The 26,755-nt window shown below is 40.5% G+C and overlaps 1 protein-coding gene across 2 annotated transcripts in view; it reads left to right on the forward strand.

Moving 5' to 3' along the window:
- LOC135227032 (ATP-dependent RNA helicase TDRD9-like) overlaps positions 1-26,755 on the forward strand; it is a 564,113-nt gene that overhangs the window by 116,256 nt on the left and 421,102 nt on the right. For both annotated transcript variants that reach the window (XM_064266821.1, XM_064266820.1), the window contains one exon: positions 12,259-12,459. In XM_064266821.1, coding sequence (XP_064122891.1) covers positions 12,310-12,459 — 150 coding nt within the window. In that variant the 5' untranslated portion in view covers positions 12,259-12,309. The remainder of the gene's footprint in view (positions 1-12,258; positions 12,460-26,755) is intronic.

The raw sequence follows: 26,755 nt of genomic DNA on the forward strand, positions 1-26,755 counted from the left end.
CCGTTGAGTGATTGCGCCGTTAACCGCGGGCCGCCTGTACTTATGTTCTGTAATATAGGTTTTTTTCTCCAGAAAATATTTAGGTTTATAGAGTTTGGTTTTTAGAATTACGGATAGAGATCGTACACCTTTAACAAAGGGAGAGCTCACTCATCCTGACATCTAATTATGGAAATTTCGCAATAATTGCTGTAATTACAGTTATTTTGTTATAGTGTCAAAAATTTTATCGCTAGTGATATTTACCATTATTAGGGTAAGGTTGGGGGGACACTGACCTTTTAGTAGAAAACATTTTGCCCAAAACAAACCACACAACATTGCCCACTTATGGTATATGTACTCATAAATCCTCAACTCAATGAATAGTGTCCCATTTTGCACTTTAAAAATTTTTGGGATCTAGGCCGGTGTTCCACTACCGTGAGGAAACGCCGAAGAGGGTTGTGGTTGGGGGAACACCCAAAAACCAAATTTCCATTTTTGAGCATAATGACACCAATGGTCAGGCTTCCAAGGAGGCAGTAGACTAGATCAGAAAGACTTACTGACATTAGACATTTGGATACGTAAAGTTGTTATGTTTTTCCAAGCATTTCAAAATACATATTCAAAATTGCACGCCGTTGGTGTTGGCGGTCGATGTTTCCCACGTTGGCGTTCGATGCTCCCCCGCACCACCATTTTTTTCACAACAATGCCATGGCAGCCACTTTGAAAGGCCGCATTTCATTTCACTCGATATGTCGATATGGCTAAATATTGTAGTGAAACTTAACTTTAAACAATCACGCCATATTCACTGACGTGAGACACTATATGAGAAGCGTGAAAAATTACAACAGACATCCTAAAAATCAATCTTCTTACCTGATCAACACCGACGTCATGATGGTGAAACCCTATTGCTCGCATGTTCATTAAGATGGCTGCTGTGTCGGTGGTGAGTTTCGATGCTCAATTTGAAATAGTTATCGTACCTGAGCACTCAGTCGTTGTACCCTCTCTCAGCTGGTGTTCACCTGAATCGTCTACAGATATATTGTGTGTCGATATTTATGACAGTAGTTTACTATTGACACAACTATGAAACTTCAAGGGTTAGTCTATCAGTAAAGATCTTGGCAGGATTCTAAGGTTGTCATAGGAATACCTCTTTTATAATAATTTTCAATAAGCTTAAGTTTAAATTCTGGTTTTTAATGTTTTCCTCACCAAATGGACATGGGAACAATGCCAACCAGCAGCTACTGACCGAACCACTTTTGGTTACAAAAACCATATGATTCATTGGGTCAGATCTGGTTTTTTGTTGTGGCTCAGATGCAAAATTTACTCAAAATATTGTGTTGAAATCTGATTATAATAGTGGAGAAAAAGTATTTTATTTAAAAATACTGGCCATGAAAGAACACAATTTACTGTTGATTTCACGTTGATAAAATAAATGTTGTTAAACTGAAATGCTGTTAAATGATGCTGCCATGTACATACATCTTTTTATTGTAAGCGAAGGGAGTTTCTAATTAAGAACTTGGGTACAGGTAGTGTTCAAGTTACGATAGTTCGCCTTACGATAATATGATTTTAGGATGGGGTTTGCAGTTAATATTGGTACAACAATATTTTGGAAATGCGTATATTTTTAAATTTTGCGTGTAACGGGCACAGGCAACAGCATACAATCAGGCAGCGAGAGAGGTCAAATTGCAATTGCCTAACTTCTTTTCCTCCATATTTTTATGCCATCTTCTAGTTAAATAAGTTCAAAAAAGTTCAAGATAATGATGAAAGTATTGTTTTTACGTTATATCTGTTGCATAAATATGTTCAGCCATGAGCAACCGAACGAGAAACAACTTTCTTGCTAAGTAAGACTGAATCCGATAAAAACAACATCCGATTTGCTTGTATTTCAACCATCGTACGATAGTAAACAATTACCATAGCTATGTTATAAATGATGTTGTAGAATAGTAATTATATAATTTTATGTAATAACTTTACCTGCTATGAATAAAAAATCGTCAAGGAAATACTGTTAAATTTAAACTGCAAGTTGTAGCTGAAACTGAGAAAATAATGAATTCATGTTGCTAATGCCTATCATGCATCAGCAACATGGGTAAAACTCCCAAACTTTGATATGAATTCAAACAAATGTAGATAAAACTCAGAAAATTATTTTAATCAACGCTAATGGGCATGAAATCGCACATTTTACTGTTGTTTTCATACTGATAAAAGATGACGAAAAGCTTGTGTTACGATGAAAAGTGAAAATAACGAACGGAATCAATGGATTTTTATGCAATTTATGAACGAAAAAAATAATTTTGTTCACAATGAGACGTATTAAAGTCATATTTCAACTTTGAGTCACGTTGTGTTATAAGTAAAGTATCTAAATATTCATTTATGCTAACTAGGAGCGAGAACATTCACTGTGAATTGAGTTAAATACAAGGAAATACATTCGTATTTGTTCAGCTGATTTCCAAACCAAAACATTGACTGCTATATTAGTATTTTATAATAATTCAATAATATGAGGATACATACAGTATTACGTATTGGATACAGCAAAGTAATCTTTAACTTGAAAGAACTTCATGGAAAAGATGCATATTTATTCTGTTTGTAGTTTTATAATTGTATACGTACTTAATTGTTGTACGATCTGATTCTCATATTATGTTCAATTTCTTTCTGTACTGAATTATCATACGTCAGAATGCTTTGAACCTCCAAAATTAGCCAATGTTAATAATTACTGTACTGTATATGTAGTGTAGGCTACTGTATATGTTTATGATGTGTCATAGTGTACGCTAGGCTAACTCTTGTTAGTGTTATTCAATATGCATTGAACTGAGAGAATTAGCTGATATTAATTACTACTATGGTGTATATGCATAGAGTAGCTATACTCTGTAGTGTAGGCTAGGTATATATGTGAAGATGATACTGATTACCCTAGTGTAGGCTAGGCTATATTTGAGATATGATTTTATGATTTTTTTTAGCAAATGATAGGTTTTTTTGGAACCTAACCCCATCGTAAGTAGGAGAATACCTATAAAAAGAGATGAAATTTAAAGTGAGATAAAATTGAAGCTTGAAAGCCATCAAAGATAAAAAATAGCCTAATATTTATTGTGTGCTGTAATTTAGTTCAGCATTTTGCATGGAACAACCATTAACCCTCTTACGCCGATTGGACGTATTAAACGTCGAGTCAAAATGTCTCCCGTATGCTGATTGGACGTATCATACGTCGGCTCAAAAAAGTTTTTTTAAAAATTCGCGGAAAAATACTTATAGGCCTACCAGCCAAAAACTTTTGTATCACGCGCCTTGGGGGATGCTGGGAGTTCACGGATCAAGGCGTTGTTTTGTTTACAATCGCTACGCAGGCGCGCAAGCGCGAATTTCTTTCTTATCGCACTAAAAAGTATAAGTGACACATCTCGGAAATTATTTCGTCACTTTGACATAATTTTTGCACCATTTTAAATTATCCTTTACATGAAGTATTATATATGAAAATGTGCACAATTTCATTCAAAATACAACAAAAAAATACTCATGATTGTAGCTTTTATCAGTTTTGAAATATTTTCATATAAATAACGATAAGTGCAAAAATTTCAACCTTCGGTCAACTTTGACTCTACAGAAATGGTCGAGAAACCCAATTGTAAGCTAAAATTCTTATATTATAGTAATATTCAATCATTTGCCTTCATTTTGCAACAAATTGGACGTCTCTAGCACAATATTTCGATTTATGGTGAATTTATGAAAAAACTTTTTCCTTACGTTCGTGCGATAACTCTTCCGATAAATTTTTTCGTGCGATTGTCCTAATGTTTGCACCCTTTTAAATTTGCCATTACATAAAGTTTTATATATGGAAATGTGTGCAATTTCATGCACAATACAACAAAAAACAACCCATGGTTGTAGCTTTTATCAGTTTCGAAATATTTTCATATAAATAACGTCAAGTGCAAAAATTTCAACTTTCGGTCAACTTTGACTGTACCGAAATGGTCGAAAAACGCAATTGTAAGCTAAAACTATTATATTCTAGTAATATTCAATCATTTACCTTCATTTTGCAACAACTTGGGAGTCTCTAGCACAATATTTCGATTTATGGTGAATTTATGAAAAAAAAAAAAAAAAAAACATTTTCCTTACGTTCGCGCGGTAACTCTTCCGAAAAAATCAGAATTTTTTTGTACGATTGTCGAAATGTTTGCACCATTTAAAATTAGCTGTTACATAAAGTTTTATATATGAAAATGTGCGCAATTTCATGTAGAATACAACTAAAACTTATTGAAGGTTGTAGCTTTTCTCTTTTTTCGAAATATTTGCATATAAATCACGATAAATAGAAAAAAAACCACGTTCGGTCAAATTTGACTCTACTGAAATAGTTGAAAAACGCAATTGTAAGCTAAAACTCTTACGGCCTAGTAATATTCCATCATTTTTCTTCATTTTGAAACAAATTTGAAGTCTCTAAAACAATATTGTGATTTATGGTGAATTTTTGAAAAATATATTTACCTTCACTCCGCGCGCCGATTCGCGGCCGCAAGTCTCCGAAATACGTACATCGCATTATCCTAATATTTGCTCCTTTTCATATTAGCCTTTTTATAGAGTTTCATATATCAAAATGTGCGCAAATTCATGAAAAATACAATACAAAATAATTGAAGGTTGTAGCTTTTTCCATCTCCGAAATATGTGCATATAAAAAAATATATATATAAAAATTTCGACATTCGGTCAAATTTAACTCGTCCGAAATGGTCGAAATCTGCAATTCTAATCTAAAACTCTTACAGTATCGTAATATTCAATCATTTGTCTTAATTTTAAAACAAATTGGAAGTCTCTAGAACAATATTTAGAATTACGGTGAATTTTTGAAAATAACATTTTTTTACGTCCGTGCGTTACGAATTCGTACATCATTTTGTGATAATATTTTTCCGGTGTTGCTTTTATTGTTTTACTATGTATTATATATCAAAAGGATTAAAATTTAGTGTACAATACAACGAAAAAAAAAGTAACTCGTTAGCTTTGACCGTTTTTTGCACAGCGTGATTTGAATACAATTATCTATGAATTTTTTTTTTCGCTACCATATATCGCATTATTTACATATGATAATGATATTATTTTTCATTTCTGATGATTGCATACTAAACTTCAGGCAATGAAAAAAAAAAAATGAGCCAAAAACGAACTCTTAATCTTCAAAACTAAGCGCGCTGTGATTTTTTGAAAAAAATTATTTTTTCCGCTTCCACGCTCACTCCAAACCGGCGCCGGCATACAGGAGAGGTTTTGATTTTTAGGGCTTCGGCGTAAGAGGGTTAACAACCTCCTGACACATCCTAACACTATGTTAGCCTCTCAAGCCTTATACTAACCTGTGTAAATAGTAGTTTGTTCATGAAACTTACCTGTCAGATATATATATAGCTGTATTTTCTGACGTCCGACAGAATTTCAAAACTCGCGGCACACGTAGTTGGCGGCCAGGTGGTAGTACCCATTCCCGCCGCTGGGAGGCGGATATCAGGAACCATTCCCATTTTCTATTCATATTTTTTCTGTCGCCGGTGCTGGAAACCACTGTTTGCAGTACCTCCGTCTAGGATTTTTGGATTATCTCACTTTAAATTATCTGGATTGACTTTTGGTATCGACTCTGGATTGTTGGATTGGCACGCGTAATAGTGGATTGGTTTTTTATTTTGGATTGGCTTTTCTGTGTACATGATGTCGGGATCAAGTACAGGGAGTTTCAGAGTGTGTGTGAGGAGTGAATGTAAGGTGAGGCTTCTTAAACCTTCAGTTGATCCTCACACAGTTTGTATGGAATGCAGGGGGCATGTTTGCTTGGTTGATGATCGGTGCAATGAATGCAAGGATTTGTCAGATGATAAATGGAAGATGTATGAGACCTATCGGCGTAAATTGGAGCGTGATAGAGTCAGGAGGTCTTCCTCCAAGAGCAGTTCTACAAAAGGTAAGGAATGTAATATTTCTCCTCCTCTAACACCGGTAGATTTTGTTCAACCTAATCCTGTTTTGTTGCCTTCGGGCCCTATTGCTGTGTCTGGAGAAGGTAATGCCCTTTCTCTGATTCTCGAGTCTATTCGCGCTCTTGAATCGAAAGTGTTGGCCTTAGAAACTGGCCCTGTGAAAGTTTGTGATAGTGCCTCTAGGCCTAGACCTCTATCGGACTCCCAGGACTCGGGGAGTGGGTATGTCGAAAGCCGCAAGAGGGTTACGGGGGCTCCCCACCGATCTGGCGTCCCTTCGGCAGGCCTTGTTGCTAAGTCCCAGGCTGCCAAACAGCGCGCACTAGTGCGCGTCCTGAAGGATTGCTTTTCGTCCTCCAAAGCGTCCTCCCCGCGCAAGGGGTGGAGCGCTCGGAGAGACTCTCGTCCGCTGAAAAGGACTTTTCGTTTTGAGGACGCTTCACGTCCTATGTCACCGCTTTCTTCAGAGGACGCGTATGATGCTTTTCCTCCTCAGAAGAGAGGTAGAGTCTCAACCGACGAGGACGCTGGGTTGCGCGCACAGGCGTGTTCCCCTGAGATGCAGGTAGCTGTACCTGCGAGAAGGAAGGAAGCGTCCCCTCGCCCCTCGCCTTCTCGCAGGGTCAGTCCTGCCCCTTCTTCTTTGTCACCTACGAAGAAAATCCTTTTGTCCCTTCAGGACCAGATTTCGTCTCTCATGGCTTAAAGGACTCGCCCAGCAGCAGTCGAGCCTAAGCGGAGAAAGGACGTCAGGCTGTCCGTCAAGAGGACGAAGCAGTCTCCTTCTCCCTCGTCTCGTTCGTCTCTCTCTCCTCCTCCGGATCGTCACCGTTCTCGTTTCGAGTAGATCTTACGTCTAAGCAGGAACGCTTTTGCGCTTTCGACAGGACGCTTTTGAGGTTCGCTCGGCATGGACGCTCGCCGTTCAAAGCAGGACGCTTTGCGCTTTCGACAGGACGCTCGGCAGGACGCTTTGCGGATGAGGCAGGACGCTTTTGAGGACGCTCAGCAGGACGCTTGCCTGGCTAAGCAGGAAGCTTTTGGCCCCTCTCGTCAGGAAGCTCGTGCTTCCTCTCGTAGGGACGTGTCTAGTAGTAAGACAGTTCCCGTTGTTTCAAAGGACGCTCTACGTTCACAAGATGTCCGTCCTTCAAAGGATCGTCGTAAGGGCGAGTCCGTACCTGAAGCGGTGACTTCCAATCAGCGGAAGTCTTTGTTCAGGCCTAAGCCTGCTGGACGTACGCCCTCTCCGGATGGACGTTCTCCAGTTCCTCTTAGAGAAGAAGGGGAACTTAGTAGTCCAGCGAGTTCAGTCGAAGAAGAACCTCCTGTAGCTTCGGCTGTCTCAGACTATAGGTTTCTTTTGCGGCTGTTACGTTCGTCCTTCGGGGATAAGTTTCAGCCGGCAGCCCCTAGGTCTCCTCCCTCTCAACTTTCGTCTTCTAAGTCAGTCAAGACTCCTGAGTTTGTCGAGATGAAGACGTCGCTTTCGACCAAGAGGGCTTTCAAGAAGCTCCAAGATTTTATGTCTCGAAGGAAGGACCAGGGCAAGACCACTTTCGCCCTTCCTCCCTCTAGACTCTCCGGGAAAGGAGGCATTTGGTATGAAACCAAGGAAGACGTGGGGGTAAAGGTTCCTTCGCCCGCTCTTGGGGACTTCTCCAGTTTAGTGGACGCTCAGAGGAGGTCCCTCTTATCATCTGCAAAGGTGTCCTGGACTCCTGTGGAGACGGACCACCACTTGAAGGGACTGCTGCGCACTTTGGGTGTCTTTAATTTCTTAGACTGGTGCTTGGGAGTTTTGGACCTTCAGTCTAGAAGCCCTGATTCTCTCAGTCTGGGGGAGCTGTCCAGCATGTTGTCGTGTATGGACAAGGCCGTCAGGGATGGTTCGGAAGAGCTGGTTTCTCATTTTGGAACAGCTTTCCTGAAGAAAAGAGCTCTTCTATGTAATTTTACCGTTAAGTCGGTTTCTCCCGCTCAGAAAGCGGAATTGCTCTTTGCGCCTCTTTCGGACCATCTCTTCCCCCAGGCTATGGTGAAAGATCTTGCGACGAGTTTGCAGGAGAAGGCGACCCAGGACCTCTTGGCACAGTCTTCAAGGCGCCCAGCAGTTCCTTCTACATCTTCGTTCGTTAAACCCCCGAAGAAAGTCAAACCCTTTCGCGGGGCACCTCCCTCGAGAGCAGCTCCTCGAGGGAGAGGTTTTTCGAGAGGAAGAGCTTCATTTAAGCCAAAATCTACCAAATGAAGATCTTGTCCTTCAGACGCCAGTCGGGGCCAGGCTGAAGTTCTTTGCGGAGGCATGGAGGAGAGAGGGGCGGACCCTTGGACTCTCAAGATCGTAGAGCAAGGGTACAAGATCCCCTTTTTACATCCTCCTCCTTTAACATCAACTCCCAGAGACCTCTCTCCGACTTATCAGGGAGAGAAGAAAAGTATCCTTTTCGATCTTTTAGACCAGATGGTCGAAAAAAGATAGGTGGAGCAAGTCGTGGACCTGGGGTCACCGTGCTTCTACAACAGGATTTTCCTGGTGCCGAAGCAGTCGTCGGGTTGGCGCCCAGTCCTGGATGCGAGCAGGCTCAATCTTTTTGTGGAGAAAAACAAGTTCAAAATGGAGACGCCTCAGTCGGTGCTAGGAGCCTTGAGACCTGGCGACTGGATGGTGTCTCTGGACCTGCAGGACGCGTACTTTCACGTCCCCGTCCACCCTCTTTCAAGGAAGTACCTGAGATTCGTCTTAGGCAACAGGGTTTGGCAATTCAGAGCCCTTTGTTTTGGTCTCAGCTCGGCCCCGATGGTTTTTACAGTTATAATGAGGAATGTAGCGAGGTGGCTCCATTCTTCAGGGATCAGGATATCCCTCTACCTCGACGATTGGCTGATCAGAGCGTCGTCGAGAAGAAAAGGTCTGGAGGACCTTCAGTCGACGTTAGCCCTAGCAAAGTCCCTGGGTCTTTTAGTCAACTCCGAAAAGTCACATCTGACCCCGACACAGTCCATCGTGTATCTGGGGATTCAGATGGATTCAGTGGCTTTTCGGGCGTTTCCATCCCAGGAACGTCAGCAGCTGGGTTTAGAGAAAGTCGCAGCCTTCCTAGGGAGAGAAGCTTGTTCGGCGAGGGAATGGATGAGTCTGCTGGGCACCATTTCCTCGCTGGAAAAGTTTGTCTCGTTGGGAAGACTGCACCTCAGGCCTCTTCAATTTTTCCTTGCGGAAGAATGGAAAGCGAAGGAGGACCTGAATGCGATCCTAAGGATCTCAAACACAGTGAAAGACCACTTAAGATGGTGGCTCGACCCTCAGAAGTTGCAAGAGGGCTTATCCCCAAATCTCCTGAGCCCCGACCTAGTGTTGTTCTCAGACGCTTCCATTTCTGGTTGGGGAGCAACACTAGGAGGGGAGGAAGTGTCAGGCTCCTGGAGAGGGGAACAGGTAGCCTGGCACATCAATGTAAAGGAACTGGCAGCGATCATCCTGTCGCTGCAGTTCTTCGAAGACAAAGTGTCAGGCAAGGTCATTCAAGTCAACTCGGACAGTACCACAGCCCTTGCATATCTGAAGAATCAGGGAGGAACTCACTCCCGATCCCTTTTTCTCCTTGCGAGGGAAGTTCTGCTATGGGCAGACGTAAGGCAGATCAAGATCCTGACGAGATTCGTGGCAGGGGTACAGAATGTCAGGGCGGACCTTCTCAGTCGTCGAAATCAAATTCTGCCAACAGAGTGGACCTTGCACCAGGAAGTCTGTCAGCAATTATGGAGACTGTGGGGACGTCCTCTAGTCGACCTGTTCGCTACGTCGAGGACGAAGAGGCTTCCTCTGTATTGCTCCCCGGTCCTGGATCCAGGGGCAATTGCGGTGGACGCGTTGCTCTGGAGCTGGACAGACCTAGATCTTTACGCCTTTCCCCCATTCAAGATCATGGGGGAAGTCATGAGGAAGTTCGCAGCTTCAGAAGGGACAAGGTTGACTCTGATTGCCCCGATGTGGCCAGCAAGAGAGTGGTTCACAGAGGTCATGACTTTCCTTGTGGACTTCCTAAGAACGTTTGCCCTGGAGGAGAGATCTACTCAAACAGCCTCACTTCAAAAGGTATCACCAAAACCTCTCCGCTCTGGCTCTGACTGCGTTCAGACTATCGAAAAGTTGGCCAGAGCGAGAGGCTTTTCGAAAGCAGCTGCGAAAGCAATCGCTAATGCTCGAAGAGCCTCTTCAAGAGCTGTCTACCAATCTAAGTGGGCCTCCTTCAGGGCATGGTGCAAAAAGGAAGGAATTTCCTCTTCCACGACTTCTGTGAACCAGATAGCAGATTTCTTGCTCTATTTAAGAAATGTGCAGAAATTGGCAGTTCCTATAATTAAAGGTTATAGGAGTATGTTGTCGGCCGTTTTTCGACACAGAAGACTGGACCTCTCCGACAACAAGGATCTACACGATCTCTTAAGGTCGTTCGAAACCTCCAAGATTCCACAGGCAAGACCACCCTCATGGAATCTTGATGTGGTTCTGAAGCATCTAATGTTAAGTCCCTTTGAGCCTCTCCACGAAGCTTCTCTACGGGACTTGACGAAGAAAGCGCTTTTCCTAACTTCTCTGGCGACGGCGAAGAGAGTTAGTGAAATCCAAGCGTTCAGTAGCCTAGTGGGCTTCAAGGGGGACAACGCTGTCTGCTCGTTGAGCCCGACTTTCTTGGCAAAAAATGAGAACCCGTCTAATCCTTGGCCCAAGAGCTTTGAGATCAAAGGTATGTCGGGTCTCGTGGGTCAAGAACCAGAGAGAGCCCTGTGCCCTGTCAGGGCTCTCAAGTTCTATGTTCATAGAACTAAAGAGATAAGAGGTCCCTCAGGTAATCTCTGGTGCTCGGTGAAGAGACCAGATTTGCTGTTGTCGAAGAATGCTGTGGCTTTCTTTTTGAGGGACGTCATTAAAGAGGCTCATTCATCTTGCCAGAAGACTGATTTGAGCCTCTTTTAAAGTGAAAGCTCACGAAGTCAGAGCCGTAGCTACTTCTCTTGCCTTCCAAAGGAATATGTCTATCAAAGATATCCTTGATAGCACCTTTTGGAGGAGCAATTCCGTATTCGCCTCACATTACCTCCGGGATGTGAGAACGATTTACGAGAACTGTAGTTCTTTGGGGCCATACATTTCGGCAGACACAGTTTTGGCGGCTGAAGGTAGCTCTCCCCCTATCCCTTAGCTTAGTTTAGGTTAGTTTTATTGTTGTGTTTTTGGTTGATGGTGAGATCTTCTGTGGAAATCTCCCATTCTTTAGTTTAACTGTCAGGGGTTTTTGGTTAGTTGGTCAGGTGGTGGGCGGGTGGCGTGTTACTCCCATTATGTTTGGCTAGATGGTCTTGTCACATTGAGGTCACGTCCCCGTTGACAGAGCATCCAGAGTGCACCAGCACTACAGGTCTACACCTGGCTGGCAACTCTGATAAAAGCAGAAGCACGCTTAAGTGACAGTAATCACAGAGTCTACTTTGCTAACAGGTAAGGAACCAAGAAGTACGTCATTTACTTAATTTAAGTTTCCTAAAAAATCCTATTCTGTCTCTTCCCACCATCCGAAGGTGGGATTCAGCTATATATATATCTGACAGGTAAGTTTCATGAACAAAATGTTATTGTTATAATACAATTAAGTTTGTTCATACTTACCTGGCAGATATATATAATTAGAGTGCCCACCCTCCTCCCCTCAGGAGACAAGGGTCATGAATAAAATATGAATAGAAAATGGGAATGGTTCCTGATATCCGCCTCCCAGCGGCGGGAATGGGTACTACCACCTGGCTGCCCACTACGTGTGCCGCGAGTTTTGAAATTCTGTCGGACGTCAGAAAATACAGCTATATATATATCTGCCAGGTAAGTATGAACAAACTTTATTGTATTATAACAATAACATTTTATTTTAAACATGTATTGAATTATCCATATAATGTTGAACAGCATGGACCCATTTAATTTATATGTTGTAGCACAAAGCCAGATACATTGATTAATTAAAATAAACTAGTACTGTACCAGATACAGTACTATTTTGGCTTTTTAGTCAAAGAAGGCTAAGTAGTATGTAATACAGTGTTTACTCAGTGCCCAGTTTTGCCATATCACATGTTCAGTATACTACATAATTTTACTTTTTTATTCATATTCTGTCTACAGTCTCAGAGAAATTTGGGAAGCACTGCCATTTGCAGCAAGAGAAGAGAAACAATGGATGATATAGAAGAAGTTTCAAAAGCAGAAAGTCATGCTGAATTTGATGAAGACGGACAGAATAGGAAGACCCAAGTATATTTGCATTACGATTTTTCATTTGACAAGAGGGACACCAACCTGCCCATTTTTAAATACCAAAAAGAAGTAAGTGTGATATATGTATTTCAAGTATGAGCTTTCAGTACAAATGTTTTTGATATTTTGACCTACTTGTTCAGGGATTGAGACTTATCACCTTTAAAAACATTAGCAGATGTTTGTGTTAGGGGAAGTACATGTTCATGATTGGAATTGCTTTTCATATTTGAAGGTCTAATATTAATAGTTCTCATATTTGCTAATTTACCCGTTTAATTTAACACGATTTCTATTTTTTTAATTTTCAACTTTATTTTGGGAGGATACTCGCATATATAAAGTAAATGTGTAAATTATTGCTCCACAATTACTTTTGTTAACATGAGGCAGAAGAGCTAATAGTAAGGGAATGGTCATCTGATAATAGTTGGGAATTTTTTTAAGAGTACAGTAGGGCCTTGTTAATCGCGGGGGATAGGGCCCAGAACCCCCCGTGATAAGTAAATACCCGTGTTATCCTGGTACCCCCCTCTAAAAATTGCTTTAAACTGCCTACTTTAATAATTAACCCACCCAAGACCACTATTTCATTGTTTATAACTGCCTACTTTAGTTCAAGCACCAAATATGTCTTTAACTATCACCTTAAACTAAATCCAAGACAGTTTTAAAGTTATTCTTTCCTATCTTCAATTTCCCCTTCATCAGATCAGCAAACAAAAGTATAATTACCTAACAATTCCTTTCTATTTTCATGATTTGGCTGCTGCACCAAACTAAAAGTACATAGTATATCTATTTCGTGAATGAACATATTTATGATTAAAATTACATGATTTACTGTAATGATTACAGCACCCAACTATAATATTAATGTATAAACAGCAAAATACAGCAATGCAAATCTATTTTTGTCTTTTGTTTATGTTTAGAATCAGCTGATGCACGTTTATTATCGAAAGAATTATTTTGGAAAACAATTTAGTTGCTAAAAGAAACTAATTTATTAATGGAATTATTATTATTTTTAACTTTTTACATAATAGTTTATGATATTATGATACAGTAATTCATATTTCATTGAGAGAGAGAGAGAGAGAGAGAGAGAGAGCAGCTTGGGATGAGAGTAACTGTTGAATAGCTTGATTGAGAGAGCAGCTTGGGACGAGAATACTGTTACTAGCTTAGCTCATATTTCATTGAGAGAGAGAGAGAGAGAGAGAGAGAGAGAGAGAGAGAGAGAGAGAGAGAGAGAGAGAGAGAGAGAGAGAGAGAGAGAGAGCACAGCTTGGGACAAGAATACTGTTACTAGCTTAGCTGGAGAGTAACACAATGAAACTTGTATTTTAAATATTTTTATGGTGATAAGAAATGAAACATGGATAGTGATAAGATATTCTTTTGTATACTGTTATAATGTGAAAATCATTGAGTCAACTATAAAAGTTGTATTGAAGCAGTTTTGTAAATCACAGAATAATAGATCAGTAATATAGTTTTTTTCTGTAAGTGATGAGAGAGAGAGAGAGAGAGAGAGAGAGAGAGAGAGAGAGAGAGAGAGAGAGAGAGAGATTTTGCTATTTACATTCATAGTTTTTGAAAATTTGTAAATGAGTTTATCTTAAAAATGCATTTAGTCATGAAAAGAAGAAGAAAACACATTAATTAGTGAATCTTGCTCTATGATAAAATTCGAGATTTCGTTAATTTCCCGGGGATATACGTAGTATTTGGGCTCCACAAAAAAAGTAAGCAAAGTGATTTATGACAGAATTTAGAGGATACTTACGTAAAAATACATCGGTAGTTTGTAGAACGGTGTATCCACTCACATTGTGTAAAAATAGTATGTACCAACGAGACTAGGTTTGGTGACGTCACGGTTGTCATACGTATTTTTTTCGTGAATGAATATACATTTATGATAAAAAAAAATAGTTACTGTACTGCTTAGAGTACCATACTTTAAAATTAATGTAATCACATCAAAGTAAAGTATTCATTGCATGCTGTAAACATGTAAAGTGTATTTTTGTCTTTTGAAAAATGCATTCCCCAAGGAATTATTCCTTGAAGAGGCTTTATATTATGAAGATATGCCAATAATATATAAGATATGCATTTTATTATGATTATATGACAATAATATATAAGGTAAAAATGGTTTTATTACATTTACACTGTCGCCGATCGCAAACAACAATACGATAATCTATGACAATTATCGTTTGTATGACTGCAGTGTTCAGAGAACTTGATTACGTTATACCAAAACAATAATGAAGTTAGAATTGAAAAGTAATGTTTTCCTAAATGTTATTACTACTGTAATTACACTACTACTATTAACATTTCTAAAAGGTTAAGAATGGCAAAGGTGCTGTTAAGTGTAACTCAATGTTTACATTTCTGCTGGCCGTTCAACTACAAGTTGATGTCAATGTTGTGGAATTATTCCATGAATAGGCTATAATATTATGAAGATATGCCAATAATATATAAGGTGAGAATGGTTTTATTACCTTTATTGTCAGTTAATATCATAATGTGAATCTGTTCATGCATTTGCTGGTTATCGGAACCGGACGAGGCTTAGCCTACAACGGACAAGCCCTCGATGCTGTGATTCATACCAGTGATATAGATTGAGAAGTGGTCCAAGGAAAAACGCGTGATGAACTGAATCCGTGATTGCTGATCCGCGACTAAGCGAGGCCCCACTGTACGTATATCCAGTGACTGCATGTCACCACTTAGTCACAGTTCAATTGTAGTTATTCACTGTAACAAAAAGACTTGCCTTCCTTTCCATATACCTCCTGTTGATACTTCTTTTTAAGACTTTTAAACAGTGATACATTATCTGTTGAACATTCTGTTTTTCCAACTGAAATTTTCAAAGAAATTTTTGGTCTTTGTCAAATATTTACACGTACTTCGACCTGACTGATTGTCATGTTTATACTTGTATGTACTTGATGGCCTATAGCGTCCTACAAGAAAAACTATTAATATGTATTTTTACTTTATAATACTCTATAGATTAATGATAACCATATTCAGCAAAATAAATAAAAGAATGAAGCATTTCACAATAAAATTTAACATAAAAAATTAACAAAATATCACCGCAGTGACCCACTGCTGACTTGAGGTAGAAGGAGAGAAGAAGAGAGTAACAGTTCACATAAAAAAGAATAAAAGAAGGGAATTTCACAATAAATTTAAAGGGGAACTTCTGGTTAATAGCCATTAAATTTTGTCAAACAGAACTTTTAATAAGCTAAAAAATCAGCCATTGCTTGAATCTGTATGTAATCCCATTTTGTTTACAATTTAATTTCAAATTAGCCCCAAGGTACTTCAGTGGAGAGCGTCATTTATCGAGGATTCAACTATGTTGCCATCTGGCAGATTAGTACCGATGATGTAATGCCGCGGTCGCCTCACAATAACAATTAATAAGCGTAGTGAAGCATACGTATTGCATTGTATTTATCCTCAGTATTGTCCTCGTGTTTTAGGTCAATTGTCATTCAAATAGCATCAATTATGCCAACTTGTATGATGTTTGGTTGTGCCAATACTTCTGGCAAGTGTCCAAAAGGCCTATCATTCCACAGGATTCCGGTCAAATAGAGAGCGAAATCAAGTTGCTGGCTAATGGCTCTTTGAAGGGAGGATATCAGCATCAAAACCTTTCTACCTATAACACAAACTGTTGTCTGTTCCGAGCATTTCTTACCAATAGATTTAAAAGATGATGTTAGGAGCAGCTTATTAGGTATGGCTATGAAATTTATATAATATGTTTTGGGAACTCAATTTCCCTCTGAACAGACCATGGTACTGACGAAGATAGGGTGGCTATCTACTGCTATCTAAACTATGGTGCCTCCACTTGTATGCAATTGAATTTAAATTTATTCTTGTCAATTGCCATGTGTCTGGTGTGATGGGGTGAACAGCAGTTTTCTAAACGTGTGTCTCCATGAATTGGTGAGGGCCTTCGCTAGTCCTTTTTAACTAGTTTAATTAATTAACAAAAGGAGGTACACCGTGTTCTATCTCTAAAACAGGATTGTTGAGGTCCCTGGTGTCGGGTAGTAGCAGTAGTGGTTCGAGGCTGGAGGAGGCGTTGCCGTTGGGTCGGCTCATCCCTTCTGGGGGTTTTTGGGGAGGAAACCTCTAATTGGCAGGAGACCTGTGAATTGTGGCTTCCACACGCCCAGTACTTTATACCCGACGCCCTTTGGGTGCTCGCGCGAGGGTAGTAACCTCTGCATACCGTGCTAACTTTTTTCTCTGGTATATTTAGAGATTATTTATACCAGAAAAGAGGAAAGCAGGATCTTTTCACCGGCGAACACAGGTCGACCCAGAAAATGGTCTTTTAGAATTTAGGGCTGTATGCTTAACTAGGCCTACTTCAGGCTACTTCTTTACCATTTCAATCACATATTTTCAGCTGACAAATACAAACCAAAAAGGATGTCTGAAGATGCTGTGCCCTCGGAATAGTTCCGCCTGTCAGAGCCTACTGCGACATGACGTTACGTATAACAGATGAGCCACACACAAAAGGCTGCGCCCATGGAGCAATGGAAAATTGGTTGTAAAAATAAGAAAACTCCCCTTATAAAAAAAATTTTCACCAGGGGTACTTACCTGTCAAGATATATACATAGCTAAGACTCCTTCGTCCCCGACAGAAATTCAAATTTCGCGGCACACGCTGCAGGTAGGTCAGGTGATCTACCGTCCTGCCCTGGGTGGCAGGATTAGGAACCATTCCCGTTTTCTATTCATATTTTTTCTGTCGCTTGGAATGTAAACAACGTTTGCAGTTCCTCCTGACTTGTTTTTTGGATTTCATCGCCATCGATCTTCTGGGCTATCTTTTGCAGGGAAGTACTGGATCTTTGGTTCGGCATACGCATATTAATTTGTTTTAATAACTTTGCCTTCGAAAATTTCGAAGAATTGTTTACGTGTAACTACCGAACTTTTCGGTAGACACTCACATAGTTTGCAAGAAGGAAAATTTTAATATTTATTCATAATAACGTGTAGTAAATGTTAGAATTGATTGAGCTAACTTCCTTCTTGAGGAAGTAAGGAATAGAATAGTTACGCTTCCTTTAGAAGTTTTTATAGCTCTCGTACTAATGAGCAGTTAGAGCATCAACAATACTAGTAGTGTTGTATCCTCATCTCCTCCTTACTTCACAGAATCTTCAAATTCATATTGCAATTTGAAGACAAAGGAATGTAGCTCAAAATACGAGCTATTGAAAGGTAAGAAGTGATTTTAGTGTTAGTGCAGTGGAGGGTGCGTTCTGATCGGCTCTGTTTCGCTCCCAGGCCTAGACCTCTTCCAAGCTCACATACCCAGAGGAGAAGGAAAGTCGAAAGCCTTACGGAGGTTATGGAGAATCCCCACCGATCAGGCGTCCCCTCGGCAGGATCTGTAGAACGTCCCAGACTGCCAAGTTCGCCATTGGAAAGGCGTCCTAATTAGTAGAGGGTGCGTCCGATCGGCTCTGTCTCACTCTCAGGCCTAGACCTCTTCCAAACTCACAAGCCCAGAGGAGAAGGAAAGTCGAAAGCCTTACAGAGGTTATGGAGAATCCCCACCGATCAGGCGTTCCCTCGGCAGGATCTGTAAAACGTCCCTGACTGCCAGGGATAGCCATTGGAAAGGCATCCTTTAAAAAGTGCGTCTCTTCTTCCGTTTCTTCATCTTACATCCGAAAAGACGAAGAATGTACATGTTTGGAGTTCGGACGATCTGGCTCGTTCTCTGAAAACTAAGAGAACACTGACTCACTGAGCGAGAGGCTGAGAGCCAGCCAGCAAGCTAGCGAACGTTCCAACAGCCAGCAGCGAGCCGCGTTCCAACAGACTAGCGCGAGCCGCGTTCCAACAGACTAGCACGAGCCTCGTTCATACAGATAAACGCGAGCCGCGTTCCAGCAACTGATCGCGAGCCGCGCTCAAGAACTTTTTTCTTGGCGCAAGGCGCCTTCAAAGAGAAAACAGACGGCTAGACTGAGGAGCCTTATAGTAGTGTGGCAATCAGAAGGATGCTTCCATTGAACGTTTACTGGCAAGAGGATCGTATAACAAGACTAGAGGCGCTCGGATCTATCAGGGTGCACGGGACCTTCCACGCAAGCGGAACGTTCCAGGAGCGAGTCTCCTTTCTAGCGTGCGGAACATTCCAGGCACGCGGAACTATCCAGACGCTAGGCGCAAGGATCCAGACGCCAGGCGTCAGAAGATTCCAAAATCTTCATTTGAGAGAGAGGTCAGTCGCGAGACTCCTCTTTGAGTTTTTTAACTTAAGCAACTTTCCCCTGGCAAATGTGCAAGATGTCGCACAGGCGGCCGTTGCTTTTGTCAGAAGGATTCTGATACTAAGAGAAGCCCCTTTTCATTATTCAGAAGACTCCTGTGTTAGGCAGTTCCTCTCAATGCGGACTCTCTCCTTCATCCATGCTCTTCCCTCGTTTTGAGGAGGCAAGAGCTTTGGGAGTTTTTCTTAATAAGAATCTCATCGACGTTTGGGTATGATGGCGGATAGGAAAATCTACTTCCTTCCGTAAACCCTAGTGATGAACAGGAATTCTGTCTCTTCCGCGATTTATGAGGAAATCACGAAGATTTAAAGAATTCCTGGATTAACTTCCTTCCTTAAGAATATATATACTCTTTCTGTCGTTCTATTAACAAAAAGAACGAAGGTAGTAGAGTTTTTGCTGTATGAGAATACGATACGGTCAAATCATAAACACATACCGTAGTTACTTCTTTTCTGTGCAACTCAATTACCAGTATCCTTCTACGACTTTCCTAGGAAGGACTACGCTTAAAGGGATTGTTCAGACAACACCTACTTAGCTTCTAGATTTATCGAAGTCTTGTTTCGCTTAAATATGCTTTAATAAGAACTTCCTGAAGTTCGATAATAATTTTATATAAATTCCTTTATTAAATGGAGTAGCAGGCAACTCTGGAAGAGTAAGGCCAGACGGCTAACGGGGACGGCTTTCGCTGAGAGCCTGAGACCAACGCAGTACGCATGTTACTGTCAGTACCATGTAGGTGTCAGTCATGAGCGGTCGGGTGTATCTCTCTCTCCTGCGGGATGGAATAACTATCCGTATCTCTCCCCTACAATCGCGGTCTTAACCTCGGATTGAGGGGATAGTTAAGCTAACATAAATAAAATATTGTATGCCTTTTGCTAAGAAGCTTTCAATAAGAGAGATAGTACCATCTTTCAATGCTGTTTACCGTAGGTAACATTATTAAAGGATTCTATCGCAGCAGAACATTATATTATATAATGCTCTCAGGCTTACGAAAGCATAGCTTATTAGAGTACCTGCTCAGAAGAAGATGGATGAGTCGGATGGGAAACATTCTCTTTGGGGCAGAACTTGTTTCCCTGAATGGACTATACTACGTATATAAAGCTTTTTCCTACTAAAAATTTGCGCCAGAAGAGCCAGCCTGGCGCAGTGAGCCAAGAGCACCATCCAAGAGTTTCTCGTTTTAACGAGTTATTAACCTAAGAGTCCAGTAGCCTCTCGGACAACAGGCTCGGTAACGGCAAGATTCGTTCCTGATTTCGTTACCCATTTAATCACTTAGGCCAATTCCACGACACTCTCATATCGCAAAGAGCATCGAGAATCTCTTTTTTCGCTCCTATTCGCGTTAACAAAGAGATCCTTCTCGATCGACGATAATAACTGTTAACATGTTTAACATTTATTGGAAAGAGTTGTGAGAACCTGCAAAAAGTCTTCTTCATAGATCTCTCAATAAGGTAGAAGACGAACAGGCTTCCTATAGACTGCTTCCTTTTCCTCGAACCAAGAGAGGTAGCAATATACGCCATCTTTATTTTTTTTTAGAAAGGGGAATAAACTTAAGTCTTTTTTCCCCTAAATATAAATTATTTGCAGAATTTAAGATAAAGGGCGTCAAAGAAAGAGAAGATAATATTTTATGCCTCATTTTGGCCTTAGAGAGGTTGGATTCACAGTGGTCACGTTCTTCTCACAGCATGTTTTGGAAGTCTTTTCCAAGACAGTCTGAATATTCTATCAGCATCTATTATAATGGACCTTAACAACCTCTCCACTCTGAGTCTGTCTGCGTGCAGACTGACCAGAAGTGGACATGAATGAGAGGATTTTTCAAGGTAAATGACAAGAGTCATGGACAAGATATAGAATTGCTACAGATTGTGCTAGAGGGAATGAGGAAACTGTCCTCTTCCGATACCTCTGTGAACCACATAGCGGTTTTTTCTTCCCTTTCAGAGGGAAGAATCACCTTTGTATATATCTGTTATCAAATAACACAGTAAAAGGCTATACTGTCTCTATAAAGGGATTGGAGATAGCAGAGGATTAAGATCTTCGGGATCTTATACGATACCTCAATATGACAAGAGTAGGATATCATGTACTTCTAATGGGATCTTTTTTGTGGCCACAGATTCTATGTTCCGACAAGATGGAACTGCTCCTCATCAAACTTCTTTGAGAAATTTTTATGAGGGAATTCTTTGTTTCTCTTGGTCCCAAACGATCAAGAAGACAAGTGAATTTTTTTTTTAGCATTGGAATCTCGCATCAGATTCTATGGAGATTAGGCAATGGGTTCTTGCCAGCATAGTATGTCTGGCAAAAGAACTAAAACCCCCTATTCCTGATTCAATGTTTTCAGATAGAGGTTTCGTTGTCCAGGCAGGGTACTTACATTTTCATCTACAGTAGAATGGTTAAAATGTTTGCCTACAGAGTCTTTGGAATGCGATGACGGCTCGAAATGCTTCCCAGAAGGTGTTCAGAGGGATACAATAAGGAGCTAGAAATCAGGAGTACTCCCAATTTCAGCTCGGAGTCTCCTTCGACTTCCAAGCTTCTTCCCTTCCTTCGGACAAGGATAGGGCAGATTCTGCAACGAGAAGCCCCTTCAACAGGTAAGAAGAGATCTCGTGAGCAAGGGAAGTACTCAAGAAGGATCCTCCTCGAAGGAAGACTTATCTCTCATACTGTTAGATATCCTATCGTATACTGGATGTAGCTGACTACAATCGCCTCCCCTTGCCGGAGAGGCCAAAGCTCAAAGTGGAAGAATTTCTTCCACCCTTCTCCAGTCTTGTGATTTACTATTGTGGATGTTCAGGACTTTCGGACAATGTAGCGCCAACCAGGAGCCTTATGCTAAAACAGGCGTAAAAAACGCCAGAGGCAGACAGCCCCAGAACACTGTCATTGTCTGATGAGGAGAAAGACCGGGCCTACAACCTGACACAGATGCGCTAGATGCGAACATATAGGACAGATGAGTGTGTCCGATGTGGACATTGCCAGACATCCTCGAGACTCTACCAAGCTCGAAGCTCCGGCAAGTGGGGAGTAGCCAACCAGGCGCGAGGCGCCAGGCAGGAGCGAGGCGCCAGGCAGGCGCGAGGTACCAGCCAGCCGCGAAGCTCCAGGCAGGTGCAAGGCGCCAGCCAGGCGCGAGGTGCCAGGCAGGCACAAAGCGCCAACCTGGCGCGAGGCGCATGCCAGGCTCTAGTCGCGAATCTCCAGCTAAGGCGCGAGGCGTCAACCAGATGCAAGGCGCCAGTCAAGCGAAAGGTACCAGACAAGCGCTAGGCGCCAACCAAGAGCGAAGCACCAGCCAGGCGCGAGGTTCCTGCCAGGCTTCAGGCTTCAGTCGGGAGAGATCCATTTCAAGAAAGCCCTGGTCTTCTTTGAAACATGGAGATCTCCTAAGCACTTCATAAGTGACTTGATTCCTTCAAACAGCTGAGAATTAAAAGCGCAGGAAGTGCGCGCTTTTGCAAATTCTTGTTCTTTACATAACAATATGTCATATAAGACATATTAGCTGTGTTGTACGGTAGAGGCAACTCTGTGTTGACTTCTCATTACACAAAGGATGTCAAGTTAACCTACGAGAGATCCTTCTCTTTTGGTTTATACGTTTCTGCGGATACATTACTGGGATAAGGAGCCAACACTGATCCTTAACTTTGAGTTAAAGTTTTTTAACTTAGTGAAATTAGTGAAATTATTGGGGTCTTTGAAAGGAGTGTGGGGATAACTCTTTTCAATTTGAGCGCGAACCCTCGTGTTAGGATCAGGTGATCGGGATCGGTGTTGTGCTCCTTCATAAGGTGTATTGTCATAGAAGTGGTCCAGTACCCATTGACAAAGTCCTTTCAGGCTCTGCCGAGTAAGCGGTTCATACCCCTTCGGCAGACCCACAAGAACTCTTAGCCATAGATCACATATCTCGCTAAAGTCTTGAGGTGATGCAGACTACCGGGCAACAGCCACGAAGTCTACCACCTATCAGATAGGAACCAAGGTTATTTATACCTACAACATATGTTGTTTACCTGTCTATTCCATGTTAGCTGTCTCTTACCCTCCACCAAAGGGTGTCAATCAGCTATGTATATATCTGACAGGTAAGTTCATTGTATGAAAATGATATTGTTATAATACAATAAAGTTTCATACATACTTACCTGGCAGATATATACATAGCTAAGACTCCGTCGTCCCCGACAGAAATTCAAATTTCGCGGCACACGCTGCAGGTAGGTCAGGTGATCTACCGTCCTGCCCTGGGTGGCAGGATTAGGAACCATTCCCGTTTTCCATTCATATTTTTTCTCTTCCACCTGTCTCCTGCGGGGAGGCTGGGTGGGCCATTAATCGTATATATCTGCCAGGTAAGTATGTATGAAACTTTATTGTATTATAACAATATAATTTTCACCAGGGGTACTTAAATGAAATAATACTACATATGGAACGGCTAAAATGCAACCAGAAGTTCCCCTTTAACAAAATTATACTAAAATATGAAAACAATTAAATGCAACACATTAACAATAAAGAATCAAAAGAGTGTCTTACTGTAGCAAGTGTCCAGGATTGCGGAGTGAGACGGGAGAGAGAGGAGATAAAGGGGGGGATGGTGGTAGGTTTTTAGGTGGGAGGCAGGGGTCTGCTTCCCACTGACTTCCAGCTTTGATTTTCTCTCACTACATTTCGCCCTACACTCAATTTACCCGAATCACCTCTTTTTGTTATGGTAAAATACCTTTTGAGTGACATTTTTGTTTTATCAATTTTTAACAATGTAAAAGTAACTCATCCCCACGTGAAACACATTGGCGCTGCCTTAGGAAAAGTTATTTGATCTCTTTCTTTTTCTTACTTGCAATCTTTACTTATTACTTTTTGTTTGCATAATCCTCATGTTTATTGGATTATAATTTTAAATTCTGCTGTTTGCCAATGATAAGTTGATGTGTTGTGGCTAGTTAATCTTTCTTGCACTCAAGATCAAAGTGTAAACATGTCGACAATCATGCTCGCTTGAGGGATTGTTTTCAAATCTACTGAATGCTGATTATTCTCTCTCTCTCTCTCTCTCTCTCTCTCTCTCTCTCTCTCTCTCTCTCTCTCTCTCTCTCTCTCTCATCCTTGCAAAATTTGAATAAAATTTATTTTATCAATCTTTGCTTCTTGCGACCATTTAGGTTTCTTTGAGGTGATCCTGTCTCTCTTCCTAGCTGGCCGTGCACTATTTTCACCAAAGTTGGAAAATCAAATGCAAGCAGTCCCTGGTTTTTGGCGATTTGGTTTTAAGGTGCTTGTATAGTGCCGAGAAGTAATTTTTGGTGTCAAAATGTGCCTCTCTCCAGTTGTGTGAGCCAGTATATTCCCACGAAGGTGCCATTAAACAATTATTGGGTCTAAAATCCGGTTATCAGCACTGATACTAGTGCAGAAAATAGTTCATTTTATATTTGCAATTTACCAAGTAGTTACATGGCTATAGTTTCTAAAATGTCAGTAGCTAGAATTTTTTACATTCGCGGTAGCGCTAGTTTGTTGTAGTCAGGTGATACCCCCTGCCCATTATTGGGGAGTGAGGCACCAACAGTACAGGAAAAGGGATTTTAACGGAGGAAAAATTTATTTCTGGGCAATGACCTATGTCGCTCCGTGAAATGCATCCTTGATCCTCATTTCTAAGGTATAAATACTGCTATACATACCAGAGAAAAAAGCAATACAATAGTGCCAGAATAACTGGCTCGCTCACCTTATATAAAGGTGTCGGTATAGTAAAAGGGCGAGTGGAAACCACTACCAGAGGTCCCTTGCCAATTAGCTTCCTTCTCCGCCAAAATCCCTCGCTACAGAGGAGCCGCACCAAAGCCCCGCTACCCGCTACTACTACAGTGAGTGTCTCTGGCGTCATTCCTGAAGATAGAACCCAAGCTTGGGCCAGACAGGGAGGGGGAAACATGAAGAAGAGGGTGGGATTTCACTGGGCGACACGGGTCATTGCCCAGAAATATATTTTTCCTTAGTCAAAATCCCTTTTCTGTGCTCAGCCCGTGTCGCTCCATGAAATAGTGCCAGAGAATTGACTCCACCAAGCTTGGAAAGTTATACAAACATATCAAATTACTGCAAAATGTAGGTAAATTAAAACACAAGTAAGGTTAGTTGCTATAATATAGGACTTAAGATTACAACAGAGTAATAAAATTATATACAATTAAATGCGTTTTAATAACCTTAACTAACTTAATATTAAGAAAATACAATTACAGTAATATGTGATAATGATATACTAAACATATAAGGGAACCAAGCCCAAAGATAAGATAATAGTATCCATATGTACAACCACATTTAAGGTTAAATACAGAGACGACCAAGCTAAGTAAGGGTGCTAGTGAGGCAGGCAGAAGAGAAGAGCTACAGAGAAGAGTTAGGAATATTAACCCTTAAACGCAGAAGGGGTATATTAAAAATCGTCTTGCGTGTGCCGAGGCGGTCTCGGAGTGAGCGCGGAAGCGGAAAAAATATTTGTTTCAAAAAATCACAGCACGCTTAGTTTTCAAGATGAAGAGTTCATTTTTGGCTCCTTTTTTTTATCATTGCCTGAAGTTTAGTATGCAACCATCAGAAATGAAAAAAATTATCATTATCATATATAAATAATGCGACATATGATAGCACGAAAACAAAATTTCATATATAATTGTATTCAAATCGCGCTATGCGCAAAATGGTTAAAGGTTAAGAGTTAATTTTTTTTCGTTGTAATGTACACTAAATTGCGATCATTTTGGTATATAACACATTATAAAACGATAAAAGCAACACAGAAAATTTTATCACAAAATAATGCATGAATTCGTAACGCGCGGACATAAACAAATATTTTTTTCAAAAATTCACCATAAATCTAAATATTGTCGTAGAGACTTCCAATTTCTTTCAAAATGAAGACAAATGATTGGATATTACTATACTGTAAGAGTATTAGCTTACAATTGCAGTTTTCGACCATATCTGACGAGTTAAAGTTGACCAAATGTCGAATTTTTTTATATATTTTTTTTTATATGCAATTATTTTGGAAATTAGAAAAGCTACAACCTTCAAATATTTTTTGTTTTATTCTACATGAAATTGCGCACATTTTTATATACAAAACTATGAAATGCCTAATATGAAACGGAGCAAATATTCCGAGAATGTGACGTACGCATTTTGGAGATTTATGGCGGAGAATCCGCGCGCGGAGGGAAGGAAAGTTTTATTTTTAAATTCACCACAAATCTAAATATTGTGCTAGAGACTTCGAATTTGTTTCAAGATGAAGATAAATGACTGAATATTACTAGACTGTAAGAGTTTTAGCTTACAATTGCGTTTTTTTACCATTTCAGTAGAGTCAAAGTTGACCGAACGTTTTTTTCCTATTTATCGTGATTTATATGCAAATATTTAAAAAATGAGAAAAGCTATAACCTTCAATTATTTTTTTTGGTTGTATTCTACATGAAATTGCGCACATTTTCATATATAAAACATTATGTAACGGCTAATTTTAAATGCTGCAAACATTACCACAATCGCACGTATGATTTTTTCAGAAGAGTTACCGCTCGGACGTAAAGAAAATGTTATTTTTTTCATAAATTCACCATAAATAGAAATATTGTGCTAGAGAATTCCAATTTGTTGCAAAATGTAGATAAATGATTGAATATTACTAGAATATAAGAGTTTTAGCTTACAATTGTGTTTTTCGCCCATTTTGGTAGTCAAAGTTGACCGAAGGTTGAAGATTTGTCACATTTTTTATATGAAAATATTTCAAAACTGATAAGAGCTACAACCATGGGTTGTTTTCAGTTGTATTGTGCATGAAAGTGCACACATTTCCATATATAAAACTTTATGTAACGGCTAATTTTAAAATAGTGCAAACATAACCACAATCGCAT

Source organism: Macrobrachium nipponense, chromosome 15, assembly GCF_015104395.2.
Source record: "Macrobrachium nipponense isolate FS-2020 chromosome 15, ASM1510439v2, whole genome shotgun sequence".
In the NCBI taxonomy this organism is placed as follows: Eukaryota; Metazoa; Arthropoda; class Malacostraca; order Decapoda; family Palaemonidae; genus Macrobrachium; species Macrobrachium nipponense.